General features: G+C 36.4%; 1 protein-coding gene across 4 annotated transcripts in view; it reads left to right on the forward strand.

Moving 5' to 3' along the window:
* The window catches only part of Col11a1 (collagen type XI alpha 1 chain), a 195,596-nt gene that overhangs the window by 26,399 nt on the left and 145,885 nt on the right, over positions 1-23,312 (forward strand). For all 4 annotated transcript variants that reach the window (XM_059264978.1, XM_059264981.1, XM_059264977.1 and 1 more), the window contains exons 3-4: positions 3,687-3,900; positions 8,329-8,491. In XM_059264978.1, the coding sequence (XP_059120961.1) occupies positions 3,687-3,900; positions 8,329-8,491 (377 nt within the window). The remainder of the gene's footprint in view (positions 1-3,686; positions 3,901-8,328; positions 8,492-23,312) is intronic.

The following is a 23,312-nucleotide window of genomic DNA, read 5'->3' on the forward strand; positions in this document are numbered from 1 at the left end:
TGGACACTTCAGTAATCATCATTGAAAGTAGGGAGTTTTATTAGGAAGAGAGATTAATATATTGTTGCAGAAAAAAAATATGTGTTCTCCAAAGCTCCAGGATGAGACTTTAAATCGGAAGATCTGAAAATGTGCACTTCAAATTAAATAAAGCTGTTATTTTCAAATTCTCATTACCACCTTTTGAATACTGATATAAATACCCTGCAAAAAACGGTGTATTGACTTACATCTTCATAACCATCAAAGGAAGAGGATATTTAAGCTCAAGTTATAGATGAGGAGTTGGATAGATTCAACATTTTAGTTAGATAACAATGCCCAACCATCTAAGGCACTGGACTAAAACATATGATGTATTTGAATATCATTGTAATTATAGCATACAGAATATTATTGAATTATCATCACTATTAAAACATAAAAATATTTTTGAAAGATATATTCTGCTTGGGAAAATATTGAACAAAATTTAAACTCTTAAAATCATTATTATTATGCTATTTTATATATTTATTAATGAAAGCAACATCTGTTTATATTAAAAACCCATTTTAAGTGTTGTGGCTGAATCTGTGATAATCATGATGGTTATTATAGACAGATATTCTTCTAAATAAGTATAAATATCAAATATTAGACACTGGGCATTTTTACCAATAGTCATTTGACATGTCTTAAATCTATGTTTGTATTTCAAAATATGGATTTTTTTAAAGCTTTTAAACTTTACATTTGATGTGTACACTATGCCTTGATGAGTGCTGTTTCACGTATTTAATGTAGTGTAGTATTAGTACTGTATTAACAAACTAAAGTTTCCAGAGCTTTCACTGCACAAACTCAGTGACTTTTTAAATTTTCACACAATCCCCTTACTCTTATATGAGTACATTTTTTTCTGATGTCTCACCTTTTCTAAATGTCTCTATATAGACTTTTGTTCACTTTTTTGTTAAACTGTACAAAGTATTTTCTCCCAGGTCATAATGTTTTAAAGTCCTTTTCTTCCACTATAAGATCATGGAAAACTTGAGTTTGTTTACCTTGGACCTTTTTCAATAATAGAGTGAATTACCTAACCATATATTTCAATAGCATAGTAATTATAAAGCATGTTGTTAAGTTATATGCTTTATAGCTTTTGTATCTTGTATGATGATTTGTCTCCTAGTGATTTTTATAAAATTATGAAATTTAAACCAAATAAAATTAAAATTTCCTGTTACATTTAAATCAAGTTAGAAGACATAGATGTACTTTAGAGGTAAAGTCCTTGAAGAGCTTGTATGAGATCCTGGATTCAATCATCATAACAAGTAAAAATTCCAGTTGAACTATATATATGTATATATATATGCACATGCATAATACATTTCAGCTGATTGAAAATAATGATTTGACAAGTAGGTTGAAAGATTTCTATGATGACTTGAGTAATTGAAAACAAACACTTTTTATTGTTTAATTTTATTTAGTATTAACTTAAAAAATATGAGAATCAGTTAGTCAACATTAATTGACTTCGGTAGCATGCTACTTAATTTCTACAGTAGTTCTAGGGTTCAGTCTACATCATTAGCTCAGCTAAGGGACATTATGTAATATGCTAAGAGCGTATGACAAGAGTATCTTGTGTCCAATGGATCAAACAAGACCCAGGATTCTGTTTAATGATATTTTATTTATTTTTATTTACGTGCATGTCTATATTCATTTGTATGACAGTGTGTGTGTGTGTGTGTGTGTGTGTGTGTGTGTGTGTGTATGTGTGTGTGTGTGACAGAGGACAATTTGCAAGTGTTGGTTCTCTTTTTCTACCATGTGGTTCTGGGTATAGAACTCAGGTGTCAGGCTTGGCAGCAAGTCCCTTACCTATTAAAGCCATCTCACCAGCCTGATACTCCAACATTTTAACTGAGATACTGTATTAGTTACCACTTACCTAGTTTGTGCATATATGTGCAGTAAAAAACTGTGCATCCATACCACCTGTCAGTGTTCCCTTTTGAATACATTTAGAAGGTTTCCCACTCAGGAAACATCTTTTTTTTTTAACCGCTATTCTTAGCAGATTCATAAAGTTCCTTTTTGAATGACATTTCTGAACCAGCCTCAATCATTCGAGTATATTTGGAAAAAATATTTTTGCTATAATTAATCGTGCTTCGATGAGATGTAAACATAATATCTTTACAAACAAGCATTTTCTAATCATGAGCGGAAATGGAACTGCATGACTCCATCATTTGTGGAATTTGAACCTATAGTGGTGATATTCACAATGCCTTTAAAAAAAATCACTTTGCACTACAACCTGTAATTGAATTAAGAATAAATGGATTTAATATGAAAGCTCTTGATATAGTCCATAACAAAAACACCTGTTTTGTGAATGGATAATATTTTAATGAAGTAATAAATTTCTCCTAAATGATGTTGTAATATGTAATATTATGTATTATATATAACAGTATATATAATATATATGAATAGTGGTTATGTATCATGTATATTGTTACTTTGATAAATAAAACCTTCCAATTAATATGTAATGTTTCCTTAATAATAGAGAGTCCAAGTATAAGAGATATATTATATTTAAGGCATTCCACAAACTGCCACATTTAGCGAATGTGTTGTAAGCAGCTGTGAAAGTCAGGTAGCAGGCTAGGTACTTGAGATAAAATCATGGAAAGAGGAAAAAAAAGTGACAGTGAGCCTTCATACCTAATAGTTCTGGTTTTCAGTGGCATGATTTTCAACAGTGAAACTGAATTGTGTGATCAAAAATCTCCTTAAGTGTTCACATACACGATGAAAGCAATGCCTTTGTATTACCTTACTACAGTGCCTTTTCACAAAGAGCATGTGTGGGAACAGTGTGGACAAAGCTCAGAAATACAAAGCTTGTGTCAGCTAAATGGTTAAATATATGTTTGAGAATTATTTTGGGGGACTAGAGAGATTCCTCTGCTGTTTAGAGCCCTTACTGTTCTTGCAGAGGAGTGAGTGGACTTTGGTTCGAACACCCTTACCAGGTGATTGAATGAAACTCCAGTTCCAGATAATCTGATGTGTCTTGCTTCCTTGGACACCTGCTGTCATGGATCCACATACAGATGCACATAATTAGAATAATAAAAATAGAGACTGGAGAGTGACTTAGGAGCTAAGAGTGCACACACTTTAGAGTTCACAGTCATCTGCATTCGCATGCACACTCTCTCTGCTCACATGCACATAAGTTAAAAATACATCTAAAATGATAATTAAAAATTTTAAATGAGTGTCTGCTATGTTTGAAATGGCACTGATAGTCTGATCTTGTTTTCTGACTATGGGATCAGTTTCTCATAATCTTTATTCTTTACATAAATGGCCTTGAGGCTTAACTTGGATGAATATACAGAGAAAACTTGATACTCATATGATCACCTCTCTAACCACACTATTTGTTAACTGTTTCCTATTTGAGATGGGAATGGGGGGTGGGTTGGGGGAGGGAAGGGGAGGGGGTGGGAGGAGGGAGGACAGGGGAATCCGTGGCTGATATGTAAAATTAAATTAAATTATAAAATCCTATTTGAATTTAGTTATCAGGGCCATATAAAATGCTCAGGTAAAATTGTGAGCTAGGAACAGTTTGGAAATCTGGACTTTCTAACTCTATTTTGTCTTTTCAGGTGGAATTTTTCCCGAAGATTTTTCAATACTATTTACAATAAAACCCAAAAAAGGAACTCAGTCTTTCCTTTTATCGATATATAATGAACATGGTATTCAGCAACTTGGTGTTGAGGTTGGGAGATCACCTGTTTTTCTATTTGAAGACCACACTGGAAAACCCAGCCCCGAAAACTATCCCCTCTTCTCAACAGTTAACATCGCCGATGGGAAGTAAGTCACACCTTGAGAGAGTGTTAGCTGTGCTGAAAAATTTCATTAATCATTCAACAGTCTATATGAACTGTGTTTTCTAGTGGCCATTGATGGAAAACTCTCCAAAAGACCACCATATTAATCCCCAACATTGGTGTAGTCCATTTCAAAGTCTGGGCAGGTAAAGGCTGAAAAAAAAAAAAATCAGTAGGAAAAAAGAAAACCTGTGTGGTTGAGAGAGAAAAGCAGGGCAGTGTTTACAAGAGGAAATCAAATTGTGGTGTGATTTTAAGAATTGAGATGAGGGAAGACCTCTTTCCTACTGGGATCTGAGAACAATGGTTCTGATGGTTCTGTGGATAAAGGCACTTGCAGCCAAGCCTGTCCACTTGGTTCAATCCCTTGGAATGATATAGTGGAAAGAAAGAACACATCTCATGAGGCTACTTCTAAATAAGACTGATCCTCGCTATCTTAGCAGCTATTAATCACCTGTAGCTCTTCCTCTAGGGCTTGGACCTTCTGAGAATTCTCCCGTGCACATTGGCATGTCAACTGGTATTGCCACTGTTCAGGTCTTATTTAGGTGACTGTATTGTTAAGATTTCAGGAGTACAATTCCTTCTAATATGTATGAGACTCTATCTTATAGCGAATGTCCTGGGTCTAGCTCTTATAATCTTTCTGCCCACTCTTCTGTGATATTTGCTAAGTCTTAGGTATAAGAATTAGGTTGTAGATTTATCAACTGGGGATGGTCATGCATGGTTAGCTGTATAGAAGATTTTTTTATGCATAGTATTACTGAAATATTTTTACTCTATGCTGTCTTTTTAACTGGAAAAATATCTTACTGTAACCTCGATCCAATTTGATAGTAGTTTTAAGTTTGAATAAATATCAAAATATAACAATAGGAAAAGCTCAGTAAATAATTTTGAATGATTATCAAATAGATAAGAAGTTGTATGTATATACCCTACAGTGGTAAAGTACTATTTGATAATCTATCCAGTAAATCAATAGGTAGCAATATTCATTCACTTTCCTTTTGGTTTTCTTTCATTTATTTATCCTTCTCTCATATAATACTTCCCAACTGCAGGCTCCCCTCCATCCCCCTCCTATCACCCCTCTCCCCCAGAATCACTGCTCCTCAGTTTCCATTCAGAAAAGAGCAGCACCCCCACCCCGCAAAGTGGTATCAAATGAATTCAACATAACAAGATGCAATGAGACTAGGTATATACCCTCACATCAAGGCTGGGCTCGGCAACCTAGTAGGAGGAAATAGGTCCCAGGAACAGGCAAAAGAGTCAGAGATACCCCTACTCCCATTGTTAGGAATCTAACAAAAACCCTAGGCTAAAGAACCACATGCAGAGGACTGTTGCAGACCCATGCCTGCTCCGTGGTTGCAGCTCAGTCTGTCTGAGCCCCTATGAGCCCTGCTTAGTTCATTCTGTGGGCCATGTTATCCTGGTGTCCTTGATCCCTCTGGCTCCTACAATCTTTCCTCCCCTTCTTATGTGGAATTCCCCTAGCTCCCCTAGTGCTTGCCTGTGAATCACTGTATCTCTTCCCATCTGCTGCTGGAGGAAGCCTCTGTGATGATTGGGCTGCTAGGCACAGATCACATGAGTATGGCAGAATGTCATTAGGAATCATTTCATTGACTTTTTTTTTTTTTGTTAGTCCTGTTTGGTTTAGGTCTCTGAGCCATCATTCATTTTTAATTCATGGATTTATTAGCAGATGTTTGCTGTGCACAAGTTCTATGGTCCTTCCTTGAGACTATTAAAATATGACAGATTTGTTAAGATCAAATGACACAATGACAATTGGAGTGCAAAAAATCATTGGTATTAAAATACACTTTAGTTTGTTAAGAACAATCATGGATTTCATCACAACTGAGCACTCATTCCATAGTATTTCTATGCAATCTATTACTTTGCTGGCAGTTATCAGGGTCGAGGTTTTGCAGCCATGAACATTGCAGGAAAAGTCCCTCCACTCCTGTTTATTTGAATATTTTTAGTGTTTTGTAGACCAAACAAACATAAGCTTAGATGCAAAGTACTGGTAGTTCTATGAATAAAACTGCGTCAAAGAAAGGCATGCACTGTGTAGTAGTGCACAACATACTTGGCAGTCTGTTATGAAGAGGTTGTTCTAAAGAAAGTACAGAAGTAAGCACCTGTTTGCATGACAATGTGGAGGGAAGCGTGCCCCTATAGAGTATTTGCATGGAGCAGAAGGAGACATGTGATCAGCTACAGGATATCAGAAAGCAAACCTTACAGGAGGTGGAGGTGAGAGAGTACCAGGAGGCTTCTATGAGACAGAGAAAAGAAATGAACAGCTCTGTGAATATTTGCTGGGTTTCTTCAACACAAAGATTTAAATTGATTGTTTTTCATGTAATTTAATTTTATTTATTCATATGTTTGTGTGTGTGTGTGTGTGTGTGTGTGTGTGTGTGTGTGTGATGTGCATGTCAGAGAGAGAGACAGAGACAGAGAGACAGAGAGACAGAGATAACAGAGAGAGACAGAGACAGAGAGAGACAGAGACAGAGAGAGAGAGAATATATATGAATCTTTATGCATATTGATATACTGGAGGGTTCATGTGTGTGTGGCAATGGGAGCGCACCTGAACACTTGAAGGCGTGTGCATTTGGAGGCCATAGGACACCCAGGACAATTTTATGGGTGTTGGCCCTCAGGAACTATTGACCTTTTTTTGTGTGTGTGACAGGGTCTCACACTGGTCTAGAGCGACCTGTCTCTTCATTCCTAGCACTGACGTTAGAAGTGAATCCTGCTATGTCCACTGTTCTTATGGGTGCTGGGGACTGGATGCATATCTTAGTTATGCAACAGTTATCTTCTGGACTAAACTCTTCCCAACTTCTTCATTCATGTTTTGATGGTTGCTAGGGTCACAAAGGCATGAAAGCGCAGACAGTTAGCGTTATAAGCTAGAGAGGTGATGTTTTCTACTAAGCCGAGAACTAGCAGCTCTTGTTTCATCATAAAAATTCGTGATGTTTTATTGATGGTACAGACATTGTAAGAGAAAAGGAGAATGAAGGATTCTAAACTGAGTTAACCTAGTACTATCTAAATTATTATTACGTTATATCTAATTCTATGATTTTTATCATCTCAGCACAGCTTAAAATAATTAAAAAAACAATTGAGTTTAGAGTTCCGATGAGATTTTATCAATTAAAATTATTTTTATTTTCTGCTAATGAAAAGACCATCCCTCAAGACTAGGAATGGTTTAAGTTAGCACGCCGGCTTCTTGGCATAAAGTATGTGTCAATTTTACTCTCAGTGTATGAAGTTGCTCCAAGGCTCCTTGTATAATTCTTTGCTCTACTCAAACCTTCACTAGTTGAATGTGCTGGTGGAAATACCAAAGACAAAGTATGTATGGAAATGTACTTGGTCGTCACCAGTAGCCATGCCAAATATCATGAAACAGACATTTGGGAACACTCATGCAAGTTTCTGGGTATTTTATTTTATGGGGCTACTCCTAGACACTTCTGGAATATTAATCTAGCACTTTTCGTTTGGAAGAAAATATAAACCACAGTGGCTTAAAGAATCCAAGTGAATTTCACTTAGTGGTTTCTGTTAGCACCAGACATTGTTAATAAAACCCTTTCTAGGATGCAGGGAGAGCATGCATGCTTCCAAGGGCTGGCCACATTCCCTCTGCTAAGCCTGTCATCACCGCCTTGAATTAGCTGGGGCAGTAGCTGCAGACTGAATTGAGCCTCCCACTCCACACATGCGCTGACTCTGCTTTCTTTCAGTGTTTCTTCTTCTTGCCAGCCCTGGAAAGAAGGAGAGATATTGTGTCTCAGTTTTGGATCCTGCCCACGGTGGTGATCTATAACTGTCTTGAAATTAAAGTGGAAAAAGAACATGAAAACACTTGAAATAAATGGAGATCAGGACAGAGTAGCACATTGTGTTTTACAATTAGAACATTCAGCTGCTCCAGATGGAGCAGTCATTCAGGCAAGAGACAGACCCTTTCACAGTCACTCTCAGGGGATCACCAGAGCAGTTTTTCTTGTGGAATTCCAGTTTGGAAGAAAGTGTTTATGCACAGAGAAAACCAAATCTATCTCAATCTCTGTCAGTTACACTCATCAGAAAACACAAAGTGAAACAGAGGATGGGTGTGTCCTTAACAGCACAGGTGCCTAATCCATCGCTGTATCTTAGGAACCTGTGTCCTTATGAGTATGTGGTGCTGTCCTGGGTAAGCTAGGCTAAACCACTGAGGCATAGTGTGTGTGCCTCTGTTTTTGTACCATTTCAGCTTACTGTTGACATTTAAAGCTCACATTCTAATGAGTCTGTTGATTTGGCAGCTAGAGCCTTTGAAGCTTACGAAAGCATTGTTTCATTTTTACAGGTGGCATCGGGTCGCAATCAGTGTGGAGAAGAAAACTGTGACAATGATTGTTGATTGTAAGAAGAAAATCACAAAACCCCTCGATAGAAGTGAGAGATCAGTAGTCGATACCAATGGAATCATGGTGTTCGGAACAAGAATTTTAGAAACAGATGTTTTTCAGGTAAAAATAAATCAAGTATATTTAAGATATGTTTTGTTAGGTCAACTGGGTTATTAATTCTATCAATCATTATGTTGTAAAACAGAGTTCAAAGCTCTAAAGGGTGACCTACTTTCTTCCTCTGTGATTGGAGTGGTGATGTTTTCTATTGTTGGGTCGGAGGAGGGTTAGACAAAGGTGACTGCAAGGCCAGGGAAGCGTTGCAAAGATTGGCTGATTTGAAAACAAATGTCCAGTTCTCCTGGCAAGGACAGTCCATTTCACTCTTAAATTTTATTCTTAGTACGTTAGCTCAGAGAAAATAACTTTTTGACTTCCTATTCTAGAAGATTAATTCAGAGAAATATTCCAGGCATGTATTCTTCCTGACTATCTTCTTTTTGAGTGTTTTCTAATAGAGATTATGTTGATAAAGATGAACTTTAAGTTTTAAAATCTCCTTTTAAAAAATAAAGTGCAAAGCATGATGGAAGCATTTCCAATTGTATTTTGCTAATTATCATTATGACACTTTCTTAGGATCTGTCAGTCATTGTATCTGGTAACTTATATTTTGGTTTTTAGCCTTTTTATTGGATAAATAGAACTGAGGCCTGGCTCTATTACAGGGTGCACTGAGGCATTATTAGCACAAATTCTGATTGAATTTTGGAATATAACTGCATAAAGCTGTATAATATGATTTATGTATTTTGTTTACACATGCCCATTTGTTAACATGCATGTATGTATACAAATATAGATACTACATTTAAAAAAAAGTTGTAAACTCAGAGTCTCAGCTAGACCACTGCATATACATTTATATGAATCATTGGGGGCGCAATATTAAATACAATGAACATTAGTGACATTTTCAGGTTCTGTATTTGGAATATTATTCATTATTGACTTTCTCCATTACTGTGTTCTTATCTATTTGACTCTACATAAAATATTTATATCAAATATTTACATCCAATATATTATGATTAATTAAGTGATGAGTGAATTGTGGAAATATATAATGACAATATGTTCTTTGTACATTATCATGTACTAATTGAATATACATGGATAAATATTGACTTATTGGATGTATGGATATCATAGAAAAGTATTATAACTTCTACTCTTGCAGAATTTTACTTCAGAAATCATTAACAGTTTCATAGGCTGATTTTCTAGTTTTGTAAATAAGTGAAATGAAAGAGCATTAGTAGATTTCTTTGTTCATTCCCTCTGTCCTTCTTTTCCACCTCTCCACTTCCAATGACTGATTTTATAGCATAACATTTAAAATCTGAAGTAACTGCAAGTATTAATTAGAAGAATGTATTAAAACATTAAGAACAACAATGTGGAAACAATACTTCTATGTAATCTGTAGTGACTGTGACAAGGAGCTGTGAGAAATTTCTCTACAAATCTGCTCTATATTTTGAGCTTTCATGAAACCATATGAAACTTTAAACAGGGTATTTATTTATTATTAGTTTTTAAAATGTAACTTAGAACCTTTGCATGTTATGTTTATATCTTATCTTATTTTAGTTATTCAGAAAGGAAAAGCTTCTATTTTGTCTTAATAAAATAATGAGCAAATTTCGGAGAAAAAAATTGAGTCGAATGAAATTTATATTCATCTAATTATCCGTGAGACTTTTATTTACCAAATGCTGTTATTGTGCGGCTATATAAAACTTCAAACTAGACTCTTTCTACGTGAAAATTGGACATGGAGGAAATAAATGCTTCAAATAAATACACTTGTTCAACACCTTTTAAAAAATAGTTCATCAGATATGAATATATGGTCACTGATGTGATTTTTTTAAAACTTTACTTGAAATTTTTTTGTTTTTATTTTTGTTTATGCTTTGCTACTTATGTGGAATTCTAATTATTTTAAAATCTGTGTGAAGAATGCATAGTAAAATATTTATTAATTTAATGTTTGATAAATAGTTTCAGTGATACTGCTGCTATAATAACATTAGATATTCATTAGTCTGAACACAGCAAGTGTCACTTTGCCAAAAATATTGTGACTCATATTTAACCAGGAACTTAGTATATATAATTTCATGTACATACTGAATCACACTACTGGATTGAAACTGTTATGCTAACATAGACATTACATATGCCTATATTTGCATCACAATATGATGATATTTTTATGAATTAAAAGTACACTGGACTGAAAATGATTTAAAGTTGTTTTTAAAATGGTTTTCATGAACATGCAATGGGATGTATTCATTTACAGTGCAGATGATGTGTCGCCCCCGCCCCCCCCCCCCCCGTACCTGTAGAGTAATTATAAAGCCTTATTCTGGATTGAGAACACTCTGATTCTTAATCCCAGGATCTGGCTTCCTATGGAGCATTCTCTAGTTTTAGTTCCCCGTTTCTCAATTGAAGAAGTATAAAAGACCATCCTTCAAAGTAACTGAAAAAAAAAATAATTGAATAGGTGTAGGTAAACATTTGCACAGTAGAGAATGAATACAAACATATGAACGTTTACAATTTGTAAATAATTATGGTTTTCGATTTACTCTTGAATTAATATACAGCAGTCCCTTTCATTATGATTTCATGTCTTTTGATAACATGACATTTCAAATATTTTTGTACATTTTTTTGCATTGGAGTAACTAGCAGTGACCTATATCTTAATGAAAATTTCTAGTGGGACTGCTTGTTTGTCCTGTTAACAGCTCTTTTCAGGCCTGCTGCTCATGTATCAAACACCTTGGGCAGTTTAAATCAGTTTATTCCCTTTATATACAACAGCACCTTAGCTTGGGCTTTACTTAGAGAAGGCTGGTGTGGGTGGATGTATACTCCATGCAGGCACAAAGTGTCCATCCAACAGGTGGCCTGGTTTGTCCACCCTGATGATGCTTCAAAGATGTGAGGAAAGACTTATCAGGAAATATGCGTCATTAAATCAGAAGTCAGAGCCATGGTTTTCAAAGCACTATCATTTTAATCTTCAGATTTTAAACTTTACTAATCAAAGGCTCTTAAAGAAAGCTGACTCTGGGCAAAGTGTCTTATGAGTGGTGAGTGGATTATGGTAATATTGCAAAACCACTCAGAAAATGTCACAGGAAACTTTAGGAAATATTTATTTTTATTACTGCTATTATTTTATCATTCACAACTGTGTGTGAGAATAGCCACAGAAGATGGAAGAGGGTATCTAGCTTGTGACTCACTCTGTAGACCAGACTGGCTTCGGGCTTCAAACTCACAGAGATCCACCTGCCTGTGCCTCCAAGTGCTGGGATTAAAGGTATGTGCCACCACCACTTGGCCATAAATTTATTTTTACTTAATACCAAGCCCACATTAGCAAGATGGGGCAGAAAGAATGTAAGAGTCAGAGGAAAAGGTAGTTGCTATGAGATTATGTCTCCTGGGAATGTCAGAAGCTACACTCGTCAAGTTTCACAAACATGACTCTCTAAACCTAATCTTTTCCATCGTTCTTGAATATTCTGTTCTGCCTTTTTGTGTTACCTCATTGTTCCCGTATCCCATTTTGAGTCTCATGCATGCTACAATACAAACACTCTACCATTGCACCACACTCCAAGGCTTTATCTTTTCATTCAGTTCTTTGTTTTTTGTTTTGTTTTTTTTCTGTTTGCCTTTTAGTCTGGTTAGTTTCTATTATCAGTGCTTGAACTGACGTTCTTTCCCCTGCTGTGTCTGTGCTATTGATATTCATGTATAATTGTACTCCATTTCTGTCAGTTTTATTGATCACATGTTTTTCTTGTGATTATTACTTACCTGCATTTCATTCATCGTATGTGCTTGCATAAGGTTTGTTTTACTCTATTAAGACCTTAAACACAGTAATCAGATATAAAAAATCCTCTTACATTATTTCTGACCTTGCTATATTTGATTCTAGTTTTGATGTTATTTGTTCTCCGTAAATTGTGTGTCTTACAGAACAATATGTCTTAAATTTTTCCTCCTGAAAGGCATACATGATAGGTGGAATAAAATAATCTGTGGGGAAGTGTCAAGAAGAAAAATCAATCTGTAGTCATATTAAGTGTGAGTCCTGTGGGGAGTCTGACTCGTGGAATGTCGGTTTGTCAGCGCTTCTCAGTTCTCTTCTCTGAGGTGGATAGGAAGACTCAGGTGGACTGGAATTATGCATTTCCTCCTTCTACACAGAAGGCCAAATTGTGATTGGCAGTTCTGAATATTTCAGTTTATTTAAAATATTCTTCCTCACTCTCTTTTCTAGATGCCTGAGAGAATGATCTGTCTGGTTGTTACTGTGAGATCTTATAGAACCCCTTAAATAAAATGAAGGTGTCCACTTTACCACCCATGACTGAGTTACGGTGGAGTGTTTAACTCCCGGGTAGGTGGGCATTTCATAGAATTTTGTCTGGTCCATAAAAGGGAGGTACATGAGGCATGTAGAGACAGTTTTAATGTCAGTTCATTCCTCTTAAGTATTTTCTAAACTGATTTTAATTCATGATACATGGTGCAGTTTGGGAGATAGTCTAAAATTTGTGTTATTAAAATATAAATTTAGGTGATTCTCCTCTTTATTTTTCTTACCACATATTCTGTTTGCAGTCTTTAACTTTTCCCTTGTTCTTCTATGCACAGACACAGATTCCTTCCATAGTTTTAGTCACAGCATTTCCTACCTTTATTCAGATATTATATTCTACACCTGGGGCAAAAATCAGGCTAAAAATAAAAAAGAAATGAAAGAAACAAAAAGAAACCCCCAGACGAGGTGAGGCAGCACCTGTGGATCTGAGTCTCTAAATTTGGTTCTCTTCCAGTGTGCCTACTTTTTCAGAAGTCAAGGTGTTTTCTATTTTGCTGTTCCCAGAAAATGTTGCTATCATTATCAGCCAGCTTGAGGTGTACTGGGCTTCTACTGCCATAGGCACATACTACATAGTACATAGTACATGGCAGTAATAATGATGATACTTGAAGGTTTAATTCCTTATGATAAAAAACAGACACTATGGAAACTCTAACATCATATTCAGTCTCTATCTCATCCTCTAGACCACTAAAATTAGTGTAATTTTATTATCTTACAGTTCATTTCTGAAACCATCTTGGTCTGAGTTCTCTGTGAAATGTCTCTTGTTACAAGATACAAATACAAATTGTCACTGTTGCATTCACCAATCACTTTCCATAATTTCATCTGTGTTTCATAAAATGTTGAGGACCTATTTCATGGAATATAAATCTTAGAAGGGTGAAAGTGAAGGAAGATAATAATTTCAGTTATTTCACTTGAGAGATTAAAGGTGAAGCTAAAGGCATCAATCAGTAACTAAGTAGTACAATGATGGTTGAGGGAAAGAAGAGATGAAGAGGGTAACCAAGGGTTATAATTTGATAAGCAAGTGCTGTAACTAGATGGAATTAAAGCATTTTGCTCTCACTATTCCAAACTGATATGTTATTTCATGCTGAAATCATTGGAGAAACTGACTTAACTGAAGGGCGTTTTCAGTCTTTTGAGGAAGATAACATTCCCAACTTAAGGTGAAAAATAGCTTTAATCAGCAGAGGTGGATAATTGAGACTGCAGTGAACTGAATTAAACAAGCCCTTGTCTCCCAGTAAGTTTTACACACTCCCATATGTTTAATGAAATCTTTAGAGTTTTTACATTAGTACAGAGACCTATTTGTTTAGCATTCCTTGTGAACTCTTGGTTGAATTTTTCTTGAGAAGTATAAAATCAATAAAGAATGAATCTGTCTCTCTCCCCATAACTAGTAGGTTTACCATGCTCCCTTGGATGAACCCCTATTCTGTACATAGGGGCAGCACTAACTGAATTCATTGGGTTACCAAAACGAACAAACATAGAATTGAAACACAAAATCGAAAGGTTTGGAGGGGAAATTACAGAGGTGGGACAAGTATTGCGGGATATGATTGCATTTCATTCTTATTCTCAAAAATAAGGAAAATTATAGGAAATAGCATTTTAGCCAATCTGTTCTTTCATTAAGCTATTCCCTTGTTCTCACTCAAGCTACTTTATCAAAATTCACCATTCTACTGGGCCTAGTATATCACTTGTCTTGTTTGAGAAGAGGTCCTTTTCAATTCATTAATTGCAAATAAAAGTGAATTATGTAATTTAAAAAGTATATCTTTTTGCTGTGGCCCCCATGTGTATGTAAATTTAGATAAATTATTTTTCTTATCTATCTGCATGTACTAATTCCTAGCTCCAGACAGAGACATCATAGATGCTTTAAGAAGTGGTAGATTAGTGGTTCTCACCCTGTGTGTCATGACACATTTGAGAGTCAGACAGGGATCCTCTTGGACCATCAGAAAACACAGATATTTACATTATGATTCAGAACAGTAGCAAAATTACAGTTATGAAGTAACAATGAAATAATTTTATGGTTGGGGGTCACCACACCGTGAGGAACTGCATTCAAGGCTCACAGCCTTAGGAAGGTTGAAAACCTCTGTAGCAGAGGGAGTGGAATTTCTCTCTCCCTCAGCAGCTGTGTAGTCCAATCCAGGTCGTTAGTGTGTTCACTCTGGGGTCACACTGCCCTGATGTGGTGTTTGGAATGAGAATGAGAGTGGGGGCATGACTTTATTTATTTAACCTCGTCTGTACAATGAGAAGTGTTTTTTGAATTACTGAAAAATACGAAGATCAAATGAGTTAACATTTGGGAAAACACATCCATGTGAGCAGAGGATTCTGTAAGGATTCTTTAATTTGGACTTAATTCCAAAGATTCTTACTTACTTTTGGAATTTGGTGGAAATTTAGTTAACATAGGAGATTCACGTCACTTTGTATGAGATACAGATTTATAATTTAATGTTCTAAAGAAATCTCCAACAGCTGAAAACAAAAACAAGTGTTATTATCAACTAGGACTTCGTTGTTTATACTCTTGAAGCATTCTAGAGTATGTATAGAAGCAAAGCAATGGCACTTCTCAGTGATTTATATTTGTCTGCTTTATTCTTGCCTTAAAGAAGTTGGTTATTTGTGCATTTTAGAATATAGCTCTGGCTTTAAAAATATGTTGAAATTCTTATGTAAAACATTCATGATTCATGTTTTGTGTAATGTACCCTAAAACCACAATTATTTGTCTTATAAATGTAAGGAAATGTATAATTGCAAGAGCAACAGCAAGCTGTAGCCAACAAATCTGAAGTGTTAATTTGCTAGATTTGATATTTATACATAAAGTCAAAGTTGAGCATTGTAACACAAGTTCAATAGAGATTTGTGTTAAAATTTCATCACCACACCCAGAAAATCTTAGCATCCTGCAGCTATTCTGCTATAAGCATTCAGTAAATTTGCTGGGGATGTCTTTCTGTATGCTGTGAAATGTGTTGCTCTGATTGATTGATAAATAAAATGCTGATTGACCAGTAGCTAGGAAGGAAGTATAGTATAAGCAGAACAAGCAGAGAAGAGAATTCTGGGAAGAGGAAGGCTGCCACCCGCCACAGCCAGGAGAAGTAAGATGTAAAGATACCAGTAAGCCACAAGCCACATGGCAACTTATAGATTAATAGAAATGGGTTAATTTAAAATATAAGAACTAAATAGCAAAAGCCTGACACAGCCATACAGTTTATAAGTAATATAAGTCTCTGTGTGTTTATTTGGGTCTGAGTGGCTGCGGGTCCCAGTGGGACTGGAGAAATCTCCAGCTACATATATTCATAGAAATTTTTAAATTTTTTAACAATGAAAAATAAATGGAATTCTTTTTTTTTGTGGAGAAAAGTTTTTGTTTAGAAACAGTTAAATGTATATACACAACAGTGTCTTAAAGCAGTTTTTATAAAACAGTTTTATTTCTTTTGAGTGAATATGTGGATAATGCTTAAGTGTGTGTGTGTGTGTGTGTGTGTGTGTGTGTGTTTGTGTGTGTGTATGAAGGTGAGAGGCAGACATCAGGTGTCTTCTTCAGTTTCCTTATGTTTTAGTTTTTGAGACGGACTCTCCCACTGAACTTGTCTTCACTGACTTGGCTAGGCCGGCCGGCCAGCTATGCCTAGGGCCCTTCTGTCTCCACTTCTTCAATACTAGGTTGACAAGGCACATGTCTCCATGTCAGACTGTTTTGTTTTTTTTTTTAAGTGGGTACACAGAATTGAATTTAGATCCTCATGCCTAATACAACAAGTATGTTATCAACCAAGCCATCACTCTTTGGTACCCGCGATCTTGTTATCTACTAGTTCAGCCGGTCAGATTTTGGTTAGAATTGGTATGACTAATTCTTTACTTGATTGAGATGCCAAATATGACAGTTTCTCCTCTGAGTTTCTGTTTAAGGAGACACTTAAGTGCTGCTCCTGGACATATGTACACAATTTGGTTTAACCAGTTCTTGAGAGATTTCCCTCCTCATGGCTGGAAGGAGCATCTGGTTTTGGATTTTCAGTGTGTAATTACATTCCTGAGTGCTGCAGAGTGAGTTCATGTGACATATGTGGTGAAGAACAACACACAAAAATGCACGACATGAGTTACAACCAACGTTCAGGGAACATGTGGGCACTCGCTCAGTCCTTCCTTTGAGATGTGCCTGAACTTCATTAAAGGCTATAGGGTGTCCAATTGCCCGCCTGTATATATATATATATATATATATATATATATATATATATATATATATATATATATATATATACAGGATCACTTCTGCATCAATGAAACTTGATTACTAGATGGGGGTATGTATTTTATATTTTAGGACTTTATTCATGTCTTCTTAAAACTTCACATTCAGTCTGCATTTTGACTGAGTTTGCTTGTAGGATAAAAATGAAGCATTTGAGGTAGAGTTAGATTTGGAGACTCTGTACAGATATAAAGCACCGCCATGCATACACTACTCTTTCCTCTAAGTGGAACCCATTTATCTCCTGACCTTGTATATAATTAAAATATCAAATTTGTTATATCTCTCCTTTTACAAGTTTGTCTCTGTATAGCTTACCTTTGAAAAAGGCAGTACCTCTTCTCTTTTTCATTTCAAATGTTAAGAACTATTATTCCTTAGCAATCTGTCAACTTTAAAAAAAATGGTTGAAGAATTTCAAACCATGTACATAATGTGTTTTCATTACATCCACCTCCCATTCCCTCTGTTCCATTATCTTTTTTGCTGCTCCCTCATTACCAGTTCCTCCTGACTTTATGTCCTCTGCTTTTTTTTTGAACCCACCAAGCCACTTTGTGCTGTCTGTGTGTGCATAGGTGTAGGTCTGTCCACTATGGGTAGCTTCTCTGATTCTTCATCCATGTGGAAACACTGACTCTCCCTGACTCAGCCATTAGATGCCAACATATCCTCAGTTAGAGTAGAACTTTAGGAGCCTTTCTGTCATCCATGTTGGGATTTTGAGTGGTTTGATCTTGTGCATTTAATTACAGCCTCTGTGAGTTCAGGTGAACAATGGTGCTATCATGTCCACAAATAATTGTTTCACTACAAATAACAACTACTTCTGGTTCTTAAAGATTTTCTATCCTCTCTCTGTAATAATACTTGAGCCTTGAGAAGTATGGTATAGCTGTCCAGTAGAACTTGGCACTTGTGTTGGGTGGTTTTTGTCAACTTGACAAAAGCCAGAGCTCCCTGGGAAGAGGACCATCATTTGAGGGAGTTCCTCCATCAGACTGACCCATGGGACATATTCTTGATTGCTGATAGATGGAGGAGAGCTCAACCCAGAGGGGTTGTCATCACCTCTGGACAGATTTTTAAGTGTGTGAAAATGGTTGCTGCAAGCAAGCAAGTCAACAGCAGCCTTCCATGGTCTCTGCTTTTGTGTCTGTCTCCAAGTTCCTGCTTGAGTTCCTGACCTGACTTCAGATGGGCTGTGCCATGGAAGTGACACAGCCTTCCCCTGATGATTTTGGCCATAGTGTTTATCGCAGCAATAGAAAGCAAAATAGGACAGCACTCAAGAGGACTGATTGAACACATGGGGCTAATGGAAAAGGGACTTACTACTTCAGGTTCCTGATAATGCTACTCTGAGTAAATATGTGGTGTTTTCAGACATGAATTCTTTTGAACACTAGCTAAAAGGAAAGGGCTTTAACTCTCTTTTTATGGTTTATAAACTACATTTTCAACCTTTAAAATAACCTTTAAAAGATTACAAGCCATTATATTATCCTGGACAAAACTGTGTATCATCCTCTTTTCTATCCTGTGTTTTATGGTAAACACACCATTAATGTGAAAGTATCTCCGGCTCAAATGAGTATACAAGGAATGCAATTAATTTCTTTATTGTTGAGCTACTTTTAGAATGTGATCTTTTAAAGGCATAGCTTGGTTCACTTTGTTCTATAAATGGCTGGATATAGTTCCTACATGAGTGAAAAGCATGCTGTGCATACCACCGAAGGCTTGTCTATTGGTTTCCTCTGTTCAGGCCTCCATGTAATGGCTCCACAGTTCCCAGTCTTTATTCATGGCAATCAGCTCCCAAGGGAAAGATGGAATGAGAGAATGGCTGATGTCACCTCTTTGATCATAACATCCCAGTACTTTTCTATTGATTTGGAGTACACATTTCATCCTTTCATATGTCTGCAGGTTGCGTCTCATCCTCTGTAATTCTCTCCAACTGCATGATTCCTTTCCTCCTTGCCCCTTTCAGTCCACAGTGTGTCCCTTCCTTCAAACATGCTGCTTACAGCATAGTTCCTACCTATTCATCCAACAGTCTCTGTTTTGAGGGACCTGTCTTAGTTCCATTCTTTCTCCTCTAAGTTCATTCTTGGTGTCCTTTAGTTAGTAAAATTTTCTCGTATTGAACTAGCTATATAAAGTCTATCCTTCTGATCTATCACCCTTCTTCTTTGTTCTATTTTTTTTTTTTTGCAATTGTTCCTGGCATTCTACCATTTGCTTATTTCCTTTCTGCTTCTAGAATACCAATTTGGTAAAGGCAGATGCTTTCTGTAATATTAAAAAAAAAGTATATAGTCATGCTTGCCATACAAATTATTTCACTGATAAAGTTTAAATACTAAATATACTCTCCAGACTTATTAAGAAACATAGATGACCTGTTGCTTTAGGGAAGTAGTGAATAAGGTATGTTACTTTTTTATTAAATGTTGTATTCATTTTGCTTGTTCACTGTGTGGAATGGGTCCATATTAGTACTTATGCTTAAATAAGAACTCTTTTACTATTGAACATATAGAAAGTATAAGATAAATGTATGCTTTAGGGGAAGTGTTTTCTCTTGTGTCAGATGTTTTCTGTACCCTCTGTAATACTTGGTAAATATTTATTGAATTAGAAATACATTTAAATAACGTAGGACACAGCTTATTTTCATAAAATTGGTTTCCTCATTTGGCTTTGGTGCCCTATTAGGGCTGTGTGGGCTGTAGTTATGACACTGACTATGTGGTTTCTCTCATTCTTTCCTTTGAGTTATGGTTCTGATGCAATCTCTGGTGTGTATTTCAATCACACTACAACTCTAAGCATTTTGGCAGCTTCCCTTCATCCCACAAAATAGTTGAGAAAGTATCACTAACTGTATGGAATGTTTGAGAACAAAACACAGTGATGAGACTTACTGTCTTGGCAAATTCAGAAGTCTCAGTAGGCTGGAAGTACAGTTCAACTAATGTGACTTTCCTGGACAAGAGTTTTAACCTCATGTAAGATTTAGTGTCCACCTTCTTCTTCCTGGGTATGCAATTAGAAACTCTACCAAGACCCACTTAGTTGTTTTTTTTTTTTTTACATATTTCAACTGTGAGTAGATAATTGGGAATGAAGGGAACATCTATCAGACAGAGTGTAACATTCTGCCACAACTCTGCCTTCACTGTAGCGACTGCCAGACAGTTCAGTTGCATAGATTTTTCTTTCTTTTCTATTACATGTTTTTTTTTCCTTTCTTTTTCCTGGCATGATTGGCTTATGGATAATCACTTTAAGATCCACAAAACTGATTTTCTTGGAACTTACTCTTGGAGCAATTACAAGTGAAATCTAGAGCCACATTCCATAAACTTTATACTGATATTTCAATTGCCTCTAAAAATTTGAAAAAAAAAATGTGTTTTACCATGTGCAATTTTCAGTTTACAAACAGCTTAAATTTTACTTTTAATTTTTCAATTTTTTTTTTTAGGAAATGCAAGGAAAGTAATGGTACTTTCTAAATATTCAGAGTTGTAATTTAGTATTGAAAAATGAGACAGATTAATATTAGAATCAGGGAGGCTGGAGAGGTGACTCTGTGGTTAACAACACTTGCAGAGGACCCAAGTTCAGCACCTATATAGCTGCTCAAAACTGACTATAATTCCAGTTCCAGGGGACCTGATGCCCCTTTGTGACCTCTGTGGCCTCCAGGCATGCTCATGATAAACCTATGTGTATGCAAAACACTCATCCACATTAAAAGAAATCTTTAATATCACCAGCAGAAGGAGATGTCTATGTCAAGGTCCAGAAGATGAAGAACTTGTTTACTTGTTTTTAGTTTACATATGTTTAAATGGAATCTTTCAATTATGAAAAAAATATTTGCCTGTAGAGCCATATATTTGGTGTTTACTGATAACCTAGTACATGCTAGTTGAGTATGGACACTATGAGCATCACAGAGAATACAATGACTTTTGTGTAGTTTGCATTCCAGTGCAACAGACTGTCTTATAGTATAGGCCTGGATCTTTCCTAACAAATGACACATCTATACTTTTTATATAAATTGTTAAAAAAATTGTATGTATAATTAAAACATAAAATTATCATCTTAGGGCCTTTAAATACATGGGACTCCTTCAACTTCATTAGGAAACCAAAATCATGCTTGTAGAAGTGCAAAGAACAAAGCTGAGGAATCTGAGTACCATTACCTTCTTGGGGGCTAAAGGGGAAAGGGAAGAAAGAGCAGTACAGAGATGTGTTAGTAGTACCAGCTTTGCCTTACAGCAGGGAAACACCCAAGTACCTAACACAAAGAGAAAAGGCTTATGCAGCTCAGGTTTGGATGTTCAAAGTCCAGGGAAGGATCCCATTTGTCTCATCTCTGGAGAGGATGGTGGATGACAGTACATCCTGGCAAGAATGGACACAGCAGTTCAAGACTAATGTCTCAAGCCAAAACAGAGGAAAGGAAAATGATCATGGTCCCACCATCTTTCTTGAAGGAATGTTGTAATTGCCTAAGTATTACCACTAGTTCTCATCAATAGGGCCAGTCAAACATTGAATGTTAGGCCTGTTAAAAGAAATTTCAGTATTCAAAGCATAATATTCCAATCTCTGTTCTCCTTTATTACTGATATTCTTTTAATAACCCAAATGAGTTCATTTCCATAGGTCCCAAGTCTCAAAGTCTCTCAACTCTTCCAGCTTTGCTTAAAACCCAAAACCAAAGTTTTATGTGAGACACAAGAAAATTGTCAGCTCTATGCCAGGGTAAAAGTAAAGTATCAAGTTACATGCTTCTAAGATACAATGGTGGGACCTGTATGGGCTAAATGTCCCTCCTTTCTGGAGAAGGGAGGGATCAAGCAGTAGATGGAAGAAACTGGCCTAAAGCAAGACTGGATATTAACACGATAAATGCTACATCCTTATGTTATGTCTGTTGCACATTGGAGACGCTGGGGCAAGAGGTGTGCACCCACCGGCTTGAGGAGCCCTTCCCATATTGCTGTGCTGAGTCCCATCACATAAGCTCCTGGGCTAGTGTCATATGGTATTCTCATCTTTCCCCAGGAGCCCTTGCAACTTGCTAGACTCTCTGATGCTACTTTAACTTCATGTTTACTTCTATGCACAGCTTCATCAGCAATCACCTGTGAAATGTCCATTCTGCACAATAGTACTGTATTCTAAGGCTTAAAGAAAGAAAAATCTCGGTAGAAGCTTCCGTTACGCTAACTCTTGCATTTTCCCCTGAAAAACTAGATTACATGGTCTGTACTGAGGCTTGCCATCACGTGAGCCGAGCTATAGCAGTCATGGTGCACTTAATTGCTCACTGTACCAGTGGAAAGTCTCTAAAATAAATTGTTCTTCTAGGCTTTTATTGTCCTATAATGGGAGTAGGGGCCTTGAAGATATTTGAGATTCCTTCCATTGCTAATGGTTAGCATCCTCAATCTTTTCTTTGGCAAGAGGCTGTTCAACCACACCCTCCTTCCCTACACAAGTGCTATTCCAGGAAGCTTTCTTTGCTCTCTTACTCTGTCCAGGCTGCCATGTCTCCCAACATTTTTGTTTTGCATCCTTTTTTGTCACTCTGCATGGGACTCAAACCAGCCAGTTTTCCCCATGCTACTATCAGGATGCTTTGCTGTGTCCAATAAACAAGTAGGTTGCTTCTAAATTTAGCCTTCTCAGAGCACACCTACAATGTTCAGAAGAATTCTCATTTTCATATGAAATCTAACCAGGTAGACCTTCACTGCATGCATCTATTGTGCATACATGCCACATTTTCATTATCCGTTCATCCAATGAGGAGAACCAAGGATTCCATAACTTGTTTGTGGTCAGTAGTGACAAGGAACATAGGTGTGTAGGTACCTCTACTGTGTGCTGAGTTAATTAAGTACATTTCCATATATACCCCAAATGGTAGGTATAGCAAGATAAAATAATCTTCCTTTTATATTTTAAGGAGACTCCATGCAGACTTCCATTGTGACTGATAACACTTCCAATTACTGTGTCGGAGGGTTCTTTCCCCACCACACATTTGTCTTCCTGGTGATTTTTCCAAGGTGAATTTCAGTGCAGTT

This window comes from Peromyscus eremicus, chromosome 6, assembly GCF_949786415.1.
Source record: "Peromyscus eremicus chromosome 6, PerEre_H2_v1, whole genome shotgun sequence".
NCBI lineage: Eukaryota > Metazoa > Chordata > Mammalia > Rodentia > Cricetidae > Peromyscus > Peromyscus eremicus.